The sequence below is a fragment of the Pavona decussata genome, unplaced genomic scaffold (assembly GCF_977016875.1).
Source record: "Pavona decussata unplaced genomic scaffold, jaPavDecu1.1 SCAFFOLD_156, whole genome shotgun sequence".
NCBI classification, from domain to species: Eukaryota; Metazoa; Cnidaria; class Anthozoa; order Scleractinia; family Agariciidae; genus Pavona; species Pavona decussata.
The window spans coordinates 960081-971883 of record NW_028145568.1 but is presented as its reverse complement, the minus strand read 5'-3'; the positions used below and the strand labels follow the sequence as shown (position 1 = coordinate 971883).

General features: G+C 42.0%; 2 protein-coding genes across 2 annotated transcripts; one reads left to right on the top strand and one right to left on the bottom strand.

Moving 5' to 3' along the window:
* Positions 1 to 2091: 2091 nt before the first annotated feature.
* On the bottom strand, positions 2092 to 5830 carry LOC146465157 (uncharacterized). The gene is made up of 3 exons (XM_085128676.1): positions 5608 to 5830; positions 2233 to 4006; positions 2092 to 2183 (listed from the first exon to the last, which is right to left on the bottom strand). The coding sequence occupies exons 1-2, from the start codon at positions 5639 to 5641 to the stop codon at positions 3195 to 3197; spliced, it is 846 nt and encodes a 281-aa protein (XP_084984802.1). The 5' UTR covers positions 5642 to 5830; the 3' UTR covers positions 2092 to 2183; positions 2233 to 3194.
* A 2730-nt stretch (positions 5831 to 8560) lies between these two features.
* LOC146465156 (uncharacterized) lies at positions 8561 to 9266 on the top strand. Its single transcript, XM_085128812.1, has 2 exons — positions 8561 to 8742; positions 9071 to 9266. Exons 1-2 carry the CDS (start codon positions 8561 to 8563, stop codon positions 9264 to 9266), a joined length of 378 nt encoding a protein of 125 aa, XP_084984938.1.
* The last annotated feature ends 2537 nt before the right edge of the window (positions 9267 to 11803 follow it).

The window sequence follows — 11803 nt, the reverse complement described above, 5'->3', positions numbered from 1 at the left end:
CCTCTTATCCTTGTTGATGTTGCGGTCACCAACTGAAGACAAAAGACTACAGAGGAGGTGCATCGAAGCACAATAGCTGACCAATCTTGCACCCAATTACCTCGTAAATATGTTTCTGTAAACGAACACAAATCCATAGCTGTAACACTCGGAACAACGATAATCTTCACCTACCTCAATGACGCACTACCCTAGGACAAAATTCCTTTTCATTTCGGAGAATAACAATATGGAATTCACTGTCTCCTGGAATCCGCTGCTTCAAAAGTTTTCCGATCATTTAATACTGAACGTAACTTAAAGAACAACCTGCTCAGCAGTTAGTTGAACAATTATACCATTAAATGTCATTTATTTTTAAAGGAACCTTGGTTGGAGGAAGTAGCCGGTTCTCTTCAACAAACGATGAAACTCCTTTTTCAGCGACTCTCCATTAATGTTCTTCAAGACTTACACCAAGTCAGCTCGCTCTTCTTTACACTCAATTCTGCGCTAAACAAGGTACAGTGGAACCCCGCTAATACGACCACCTTCGGGCGGCGAAAATGCGGTCGTTATAACGGGGTGGTCGGATTAACGAGGTTGTAATACTAAGGAAATGACTGGACTTTCAATTCATTTGGGGCACAAAAAAGTGGTCCTATTAACGAGGTGGTCGTAAGGCGGGGTTCCACTGTAGCACCCATTTTTATACTGGCCAGACAACCACCTGCTGCTCAACACAAATTAGAGTTTACGTCAGTCTTCTGTGATTGGCTACAGGGAGCTTATTTGCATCCATGCCTTCGATCTGTTGATAAAACCTAAGACATTTTTCTAGTGAAATTTCACCATGAAGCTTAGGTCCAGACTTATACAGTAAGGTTTCACAAAAACAATCTGAAAATACTAAAGTTGTAGTTTGAAAATTGTACAAGAAGTCGATTCGCTGAAGGTGCTGACCTTCTTCATCGAACACGATTGGCTAAACTTTTCCATAAATCAAGTGAGTACGTGGGCATTAAAATTCAGTGCCCAAATTAAATGTTCAGTACGTGGTCGATGGTAAAAATTACAATTATAGGCATTTACTTTCACAAACACTTTAAAATTGTAGATATTGGTATTTACATATTTCCATTTTAAAAGTGGACATCAACTGCCATGAATTCGGTAAAAGAACCCGAGTAAATCAACCAAAAAATGGTTTAAAATAAGGACAATAGTTATTTCCTGGAAAGGACTGATGAAAGGTCAAGCTGAGTAAAAACTTATAAAATTACGTAATTACCTTAAGGTAAACAAGGTGTTGTTTTTTGTAGGAAAACGGGAACGGACAGCTGCTCACACCGAATTCATGTAAGGAGAAATCATCCGTTAATCAGACGTTAAAAACAACTAAGACTAGAAGAGAATAGAAACTTAGTATTATCTCGAGAGAGCTGCGTAACGAAAGAAGGGAGTCAACTCAGGTCTTTTTCTGTAATATTTCCCAAACCGAAATATAATTTGTAATAAGTCCCAACGCCAAATAAGACTTCCTTAACAATTTAACTTAACACAAATGTGCTGAGAACATTTCTCATTGCTGACGATTTTTATCATTTAACATTATTCGATAATAGTATACTTTCGTAGATTCTTTACTCCTTTTAATCTTTATATGAGCTTTATAATACAATTTTGTTATGTATCGTTCCATTTTATGATTGTAAGTTAGGTATGAGGATCCTAAACCATGTTCTATTGGCAATTAAAAGCCCCGTTTGTACAGGCGATCTTTGGCGTGATTTGTGTTCCAGTCCTTCTCACGCTGTCACTTCAATAGGCCATTTACAGTTGTGTGCTTAGTGACTTGGTCTTGGATTGGCAGCGAGGCTGGGGGTAATCTTGTTTTAATACAAACCTCGCTACTACAAATTTCACAGTCGTGCTCGTACTAAAATCTTTTAAGGTCTCTAGAAGCGTTTCAGTCGGTACAATTTTAAGCATTTCGCTGGGGTGGATAACCCTTGGGTTCACCTACCCCTAGAAGTTACGCCAATGACGCAACATCCCCATCCGGTGGTTTCATGTTGGGTCCGGTATTCTCCAATACTGTCAAAATCCCCGTACGACCACTCAAAATGAACGCACACGCAAATCAGTATTACTCCGTAGTTCATAATGATGATTACTTCATTTATGTATCAGTAGATTTAGCTCTTCATTGATAATTGAGGTCACTGTAAATGAATAAAAGACATTGCAAACCAAACATGAAATATTTTTTTAGAATCCCAGCTGACAGTTCACTATTTATTAAGTATGGTGGGGGATTTCGATAAAGGACTACTCTGAAATGAATCCATCTTTACCGTGTCACAGAGGGACTTAATCGCCGGATTGAAACGATTCGTGCCACTCAACACGAGGTGGCCATTCCACCACCGGCCCAAGATGATGTAGCCCCTCACGTAGTCGATTTTTAGGGGACTCGTGTCAAGGTAATAGGAGTCGTCTAAAAACGACTCAGTGGGAGGCTAATTATGACTAAGTAACTTATATATCATTATACTAATCGTTAAAAGCTTGCTGTGGTTCGGCTTCTAACCTTGTTTCACTCGTTTCCTTGTTCTAAAAACAACGACGATCGTAAACTCGTCGAAAGTGCATACGAGAAGGGACAAAGCCGGAGGAAGCAACTGAGTTTTTTAAAGCCGGTAAAGCACTTTGTATGGCCCATAAAATCCGGGATTTGGTTTCGCTAAACAACAAAAACTAAACAATTTCCTCGTCAAATCCCGCCGGAAAATCCCCTCGCGTGTTCTCGTGCAGCTATCGAGTACAAGAGGAAGGAAGGATTCCTCATAATGTTTTGTTAACCTGATTTGTTAAATGAGTCCACCCTTGCTAAATTGGTTTTTTTGTCGTTCAAATATTGTACAGGTTTTCTCAATGAAATTTGAAGGCATCTACGGATACGTGAAAGATTCCTTTGTCTCAGGCGGCCTCCGTCGAATACACCCCACGCCTTTCTTATATTCTTCGAATTAAAGAACCTTTTGGGGCGACCTGTACCATTTACAACGTCTGACATGGCTGGTCGAAAGGAAAAAAAGAACAAACAACAGAACAATGTTCCTAACCCTAAAAAACAATGCAACTGCAGGTTATCAGGGTCCAGTGAAAATAGAGCTTTAGAAGGGTGCAGGTCTACTGCCTTTTTTGTCTTCTCACGAACACTGCCGATCATCGATCATCACAACTATCTCTCCTTTTTTGCACTTCATTTTAAAGATGGACACAAAATCCCGCACCCTCCCATCACGAACTTTGATGGGACAGAGGTAATCACCATGGATACGGCCCACGTAGACACCGTCGACTTGAAGAGCGTTCGGAGGCAGGAGATCGCCTCTCTTCGCTTGCAGGACGCCATAACCAGTGTCCTTCAACAAATCCCCGCTCTGCTGTTTTTTATATTCACCATCAAACATAGAGACCCAGGAATCACAGAAGCCATCTTTGGTGTCGACAAAGCAAATCGATCCTTGAGAACGGCCAAAATACATTTCCTCGGAGGAGTCCATTTTTTTGGCTTTCATCGCGTGTTTTGGAACTGGCTCCCCTTGTCTGCAGTGTAGCCAAACTGGCTGAGGATTGAAAGGTTGGATATGAATGCTTTGTTCGTCGTCTTTAATGGCAATACAGCCGAATTCTGAAGGAGTGATCGGCATGTCTGTAATGAGCAAGTTCATTCCATCGTGGACGGAAACGTATATTGGAATATCGTAACTGACAACACGGAATGTTTTTGGAACTCCAAGTTGAAGAGCAAAGAACCCCACTTGGATCAAAGTAGAAAATAGTCTTTCTTCTTGTTCTCTGAGAAGACTTTCTTCGGTTGCTGTAGCGACATCAATCTTATGATCAATTTGGGAGTATAACTCAGTCTCGCCAAGCTTATCACTCATCACGCGCACAAAAAGGTGTTCTCTGTTGTGAGTTTTGTTGGTTACGTACATGTTACAGGAGGTGGAAGAACCTGAAGAAAATGGTAACAAAATTAAGCAAGATTAAATAAACTTCAGTTATCATTCACCCCAACCTTGTTCACAGGGTCTCTCTTCTTCCCATTCCCCCCAGGGGGGAGGAGGAGGGAGGAACAACTCCCGTTCAACAAACGAGATTCTTCATGAGGTCAGGGCTCCTTTAAAATTTCCGACCGTCAATCGTCAATAAGTGCGTGAGGGGAATTCGTGTTGGCCTTTTTATGCCAGTCTCCGTTTTCCGGCTAGTGCTTTAAAGGTGTTAAAATGGTACTTACATTAAGCTCTGAAACCACATAACAAGTACGATAAGAGAGATAATGGGTATGATCCATTACACCATGTGATCATTGGATATGTCTGAGAGTTCGACGATGCTCTTTTATATATCTGCCCTATTAAACTGCCCAACAAACTGATCGAATTATTTAGCACATAAATAACTAAAGATACAGTGCGTGTTGCAATGTACACAGGATAAAATGATAGAATCTAGCAGGAGCTCTACACAATAACTCAGCTCGTTATATTTCCGTGAGAAGACTTCGCCTTTATAAGCGAAAGACGCAGTCGCTTCGCCCCTTCCCATGACACCCCGCGCGCGCCGTTATCCAGTTCCCTCGCCAGTATCAGGTGAGTATCAAGGCCTTCCAAAGGGGAGGAGGAAGGCTTTTTTTCTCTTTTCCAATTACCCCCCCTCCCCCCGAAAGGCATGATAGTCAGGTTATCACCGGTCTGTGCCTGGTTGCTATTTTCAAAAACGTACACTTTCTGTATTTAGTGTATTGGCGTTGATTTATCGTCGGCGAACTAACGTTGCTGTTGTTGTTGCGCAAGTAAAACACACTTGGCATCGTTAATTTATCAGAAAAATTTGAATTTCATTTTTGTTGGTAAGAATCCCTTTAAAGCCGGATTTACGACTTATCTTACTTGTAGCCTGTGAACAGGCTCCCAAATGGAGTAAAAGCCTCACCAGTGGGAGCTTACTTGCCCGCTTAAAACAAACTTGGCTGTTAATTAGGGCAACTGACAAGAAAATGTGTTCAAGTGTTTATGATTCTTATGTTACTTCTTTTAGCATTTTAAAAGTCTCAAGCGTTGTCCAAAATACCGTAAAAGACTTCAGAAAGTCGATCATATCAGTAGAAGAGAAGCGACTACCGGAAATACGTGTGTGTTCGCAGACTAGCAGTCAAAAAGAGTGGGTCAAACGGGTTGGATGTCACAATCAAAATTGAATCATGCCGCAAACGTGACAGCCAAAAATAATATCACAGGAAGTCCAAGCATAAGGAAGAGCTGCGTCTCGAAGACGTTTTCACAACGTATTTGTTTTGAAAATTTAATTGACCAAGACAAAACTTTAATTCCGTAAAACGTTTCAGTAAAAAACTGCTTTTTACCATATTTCGTCTACTATTGTCTGTCTCGAGGGAAATGTGCTGTGTTGCATGTAAATAGTGCTTTAGGTTAACACTGAAAAAGCATCGAATTTGCTCCAGGCAGTTGAGTCCATAATTATCGAACCACGAAGCATTCGGCTACTCTTATTTGAACTTGATAACAAATGAGAATGGAACGACAAATGACTTACCTTTATGGCGCAGTGAACTCTTAGAAGCTCCCATGACAGAAATCCCGGGCAGAAATAAACCTAACAAAAACGAACTGCTGGCATCAACCAAGCGGTCGATTGGCTTCGTTCTTTAGAAATAGATTGGTTCTGTTCTGACAGGTAGCGAAGTTGATACTACAAAGTAATGAATGTTTTTTGGAACCTCGCTTGAGTCATCGAAAATTTCCCTAAACGGCCGAATGATTACACAGTCCAAAGTAGAGATTTTCACCAGGTGACGTTTTCCTTTTCCGGTGCGTCATCAGTGAAAGCGTGATGTCACGCCACGTGTAATGTCACGCTTTCTGTCTGTTGTTTTGTAACATACTACATTTGGCTAAAATTATTTAACTTCGCTTTGAAACTGGTGTTATAGATTACTGCCAAGGCCTAGCCTAATACTGCTGTTGTCCGGGTATGTCTGTTGTCTTTTATAATTGTAGTTGGGTACATAAATAGTTAGTTAATAATGATTAATTTATAGCTGATGGAGTTCGTATCATTGTTTCGATAGGTGTGTATGTGTTCGGCGGGAGGGAGAGTGGTGGGTGCCGCCCTGAGGTTTATACTCTTGTCCTTTTTGCACACCAACCAGCTAGTCTATTTTTGCGCCTCTTTGTTATGCTAAATTTTTATTTTTTTTCTACCTTTTGCATACCACGAGGGTGGAAAGGCTGGGGCGGATCCAGGGGTGGTTCGGTAGAATCCCCTAAACTGAAATGGAAAACGTTTAAACATGTGCGGTTTCTGACGAAAAACTTTAGTGCATACACATCGCTAATAAATACTATATGTTATCTTTTGAAAATAAGATAGCATGAAAAGGAAACAATAACATTGATGGACGAAGAGTCTTTTCCTGGTTTTACATGCCTCGCTCAGTCTAAAAAGGAAGGAAAAGGATGGTCAGTCTAAAATCCGTTCTAATGCTCCTGTCAAACGATTATTGTTAATATTTAAGCGTAGTCCAGGTTTAAAATAGTTAAAAACAGTGATTGTTTCAAAGACATGAAAATACCTACAATTATCCCTTAAAACGCTGGAAATCACCTTTCCGAGGACCTAAATGAGATAATCGCATTTGAGAACCTCGAAGAAACAGTTTCAAATCGTAGCAGTAAAGAGGATGTCGTTCACATGAACCTTCTTTGCTGGTCAATTTTCACGTGAAATTCAAACAAGGCAGGCTCTGGTTGGCCCTTCGTTTATTGTCAAAGAGATAAGGGGGTTAGTTTCTAAAGAACTGTGGTGCTTGTGATGGCGTGGAGGGCCTGGACGTGCGGAGTGGAGAGAACATGTATTCACAGTATATATTCTCACGTTTGGCTCTATATAAGCGAGTATGAGCGGAACGCCGAACAGACATTAACGGAATCCATGAATAAGCGTATAGTATGACTAAAGGACATTACATTGGCGACGAGGATAAAAGTGGAATGGCCGTCAACATTGGATACAAGTAATTTCCCGAATTCGATGTTCGGAAAGACCCTGAAAACGTCTGCGCACGTTTCGTAAAATATGCCAAACGATTTAAAGACAACCACTTGAAAGCCTACAACATCACACACAAGGCACAACAACGGTCGTTATTCTTAGATTCGATGGGTGAAAGCACTCTCGATATATCTGAACAGCTTGGCAACACGGGAACGGATCTGGACGGAGCCATCAATGCGCTACTCAACATGTTCAAAGAATCGCAAAACCGGCTGTTCAATATACGCAAATTTCGTTGCATCAAACAAGGCAAAGACGAAACCTGAGATTCGTTCATCTCTAAGCTCACAGCAGAAGGTGAACACTGTGATTTCCCGGCAGGCTAGTTATATACTGAGATACTAATGGCTGTGGTAGAGAACGGTAAATCCAAGACGGTGAGGAGAAAGTTGTTACAAGACCAGCAGAGGCCTTGAAAGCGCCGACCAACACACTACGAAAGTAGAGAGTCAAGCGCCAAATGATGTTACCGTCAAGCAAGAAGTCGATAAAATCACAGCGGACAGAAGTAGAGAAAAATCGTGCTTTAACTGCGGGAAACATTGGCCGAACCAACGTGGACCAAGAAAATGCCCGGCTTTTGGAAAGCAGTGTACACGATGCGGGAGAAGAAACCATTTTGCGAAATGGTGTAAAAGCAAGCAAAAAGTTAAGGCCACAAGGGATCTAGCGCAAGTAGGGGAGCAAAAATCTGACACGTCCTCTGACAGCAGTGAGGAAGAGTTCACGTACATGCTGCAAGAGGTAAACCCCATGGGACCGTAGGACAATAGGCCCCATTGTCTTGATGGCTTGCTCTATTGGCTTGATGTTCTCGAAAGATGGAGTATCCCCGGACCCGTGCAAGGTGAAAGCCATTAAGTCGGGGGGACTCCCTAGAAATGCAACGGAACTTAACTCATTCCTCTGCACAGTCAGATATAGTTCACGATTCATGGAAGCCAGCCGTATCAGAAGGCTGCCTGCAAACTCGGCGAACTAGTTACAAGAAAATTAGAGTGGAAGCAAGAACACTCTGAAGCATTCGAGGAACTCAAGAACATGCTTAGTAGCGACACGGTCCAAGCATACTCTGATCCCCAGGCGGAACAAGAGCTACACATCGATGTGTGCCCTGTGGAACTGGCCGCAACCCTCACGCAGAGAAAACCAGGGGAGCAGCGTTGGCGAGTCGTGCAGTATGCTAGTCGGAGCCTCACAGACGCAGCGAAACAGTACATCCAGATCGAGTTAGAAGCTTTGGCCGGTGTTTTCGATTCAAGAAATTTCATATGTTCCTGTACAGGAGACCCTTTAAAATTGTGACAGACCACAGACCTTTTGAAAGTGTGTTCAACAAACCCACCCGGTCGAGTACCGCCCGGGAAAGGAAAACATATCTAACTACACTTCACGGGACCCTATGTCACTCCTCGAGTGTTCCAAATTCGAAATGAGAACGACTAAGGAGATACGCCATTATGTAAACTACATTGTGACGTGCAACACGCCCAAAGCTGTCATCAGAGACCAAGTGAAGGAAGCTACTGATGAAGACCCGGCACTACATAAATTGAAGAAGTGTATCAACCAAGGCTGGATAGACACAAAGGTTTCAAGCGTACAGGGATACAGGTACGTTTCTCATGAACTTACCATAGTAGACGGGATGGTCTTGAAAAGGGACAGGATTGTCGTACCGGCAATACTTAGACAGACGATGGTGGCTTGTACGGACAAAACAGCTTATGAGAGCAGATGTATGGTTTTCGGGAATGGACTCCCAATGTGACATGTTCGTATCCACTTGCATCGCCTGCCAATCTAACACACCCTAAACACATCGCGAGCCACTGAAGATGACAGAGCTACCTGAAGGACCGTGGGATAAGGTCAGCGTGGATATTTGCGGGCCCATGGCTAATGGAGACCTCGCCCTCGCATTCCACTTTCAATATTTCAGATACCCAGTGGCCGAATTCATGGGATCCACTAGCGAAAAGGCAACCATTCCGGCGTTCAAGAGGGTGTTTGACGCACATGGAGTGCCAAAGGAGATAAAATTGGATAACGGTCCTCTTTTCAACAGCCATAAATTTGAAGAATACTCACAAGAAGAAGGGTTCAAGCACCGGAAAGTCACACCAGGGTGGGCTTAAGCCAACGGCGACGTAGAAAGGTTTATACAGAGAATAAAGAAGACTGCACGGAGCGCTGCATTGGAAAGCAAACCGGTGAGGGATGAAGTGCGCAGGGGAGTCAGAGCATACAGAGCAACTGAACATGCAACCACCGGAGTCAGCGCGAACAAACTCATGTTCGGAAGGGAACTACGAGGAAAATTCCCAGAGGTCAAGCGACAACCTAAACATCCGGACGACTCGGTGATCCACCATAGCGACAAAACTGCAGAAACCGAAAATGAAGCAGTACGCGGAAAAAAGAAGACACACAGCTGTGATGAAAATCAAAGTCGGGGACACGGTATTGTACAAACAAGAACGGAAACAAAGCTTATGACCCGGCTCCAATGGTGGTTATTGGTGTCAAGGCAAGCATGATAACAGCCAAGAACGATGTGAAGATTCGTACCAGGAACTACGGGGATTGGTCTACTTAAGAACGGGTGTAGAGAATCGGTTTAGTGTGATGACTCCGAAAGTGTAGACGCATTTGAGCCGGACGCTGTTACTGCTGATAGAGCAGGTTCGGAGCAGTCCAGAACAGATCGCGGTGAAAACGCGGTGCCAATGGATAGAATACGCGAACCTTCAGTATGGACCACAGCAGCCCAGAGCAAACGGCGACACAGTCGAAGAAGAACGTCTGCAGAAAGCGGAACATCCCCGATCAGACCGTGATTGTGACTGTGAACAAAGACATGCGGCCCGTGACAGTTGACTATACTTTTTACGTACAGCTCACAGATGTTACGTGGGTAAATAAACGATTGTATAGTACTGTATAAAAGTTTTAATTGCAGAGGCGAAATCAAATGAAACGAAATTTTTCCCCTTAGAATCTTAGCCAATTATTATTTTTAATTTTTAGTTTCTAAAATAAGAAAGACTTTCTTTACAGATTGCATTCACGTAATCGTCTGGAATGGATGTTTCAATTACGCTACATACATTGTAAAACCTTTGTGGTGAGTACCGTCATACTTTGATTTACATTTTAATGTGTGTATCATTAACAGTGTTTTACATATGTGGCGTACTTGGCTAAAGGAAACTCGTTGGAATAACACATTACCCTGAGGATATTGATATTGATATTTGGTAATAATAAACAGAGAGTTGCGCCTCGTTGGCAATCTCAGTATCATCTCATATCCAACGCGTGCTCCTGGAATAATTGTTTTATAAAATAATCACGAAATATTGTTAGATCTCACTGATTTTGCTTTGCAAGAACAACCAGAACACAATTTAATGGTCGCTATTTCTCGGGCATTGTACAATGGCTCATAAACCATGGCCGCTAAGCCAATTAAGTCCCTGAAATTGCACTATACAATGATCCAGTTTTAAAAAGAAGTGATTTAATTTATTAATAGGTTTACATCTAAAACAACTTTTATAGATTTCAGTTCATCATAAGCAAAAGTATATCTGGAAGCGTCAATCATAGTTAGTAGAATGATAGTCAAATTAATTTTCCCCGAGAAACATTTTCCCTTCCCCTTGTTCTCGTTACCGAAAATACGCCAAGAGTGACAGTAGCGCCGGGAAAGTATGACTCATTTACATAATTTTATTCAAATCTTTGTCATCTCCTTAGAAATGTGCCATCATACCAAAGTATTCACAATGGATTTGTGCATTTAAAATTCCCGAAAATTCTATAGATGCGTCCAAATTCAACTCACTTGAATCGCTGAAGGTACAGAAATTTTACGATACGAAAATTCGTCTTAACAGGTGCGTATAAGAAACAACTAGCGTCCACTACTTCATATACATATACAGTATTATTCCTTAAAGTTTATATTTGTGTTTTATTTTATAAGCAAGTAACAGCCCTTTTTCAGGGGCTTATCACGCACACTGATTTATTTTTGGTGGAGACACCAACATGGTACGAATTTGTCTCACCTAGAGAAAATGAAGAAGACAGAGTCCAGCCCTTGAAATATGTGAATTCAGTTCTCTTAACCGATTTTTTAAAGTTTTCTTAACGAGGGCTTCTTTCCCGAGAGTTCCCCAAACATCAGCGGGTGATTAGTGCCTTGATCAGTAGAAATTCAAACTAGTTTCCGCTGGTTTCACCGGGCGCAGCGGAGTCAGATTTGACAACTCTGCGCCCTGTAAAGGTTAAATTTTCCGTAAAAGTTGGACCGAAAGCAAACAGACTGGGAGGTAGGGTAAGGAGCAGGGATCACCTTATATGACGGCTTCTCAGAATAGACGAGCGACCTAATTTTGCATTGCCTTATTCGCCAAATCAAGCCCTCTCGTTCTCACTCGTTTGGAATTGCAGCGAAAATTTTTTATGCCATTCGCTTTCGGGGAGTCGAGAGAGTATTAAAAATCTCGGTCACTTGACGCGATTTCGAGTCTCCTGTGAGCTTCCAAGAAGGAGGCCTTCGGTGTATTTATTGTGCATCTTCTGTTTAGAACGCAGATCTAAACAATCCAAAACAAGATTGATTTAGGGTTCCTTTTCTTTTCTTATTAACGGATGTTGGAATCGG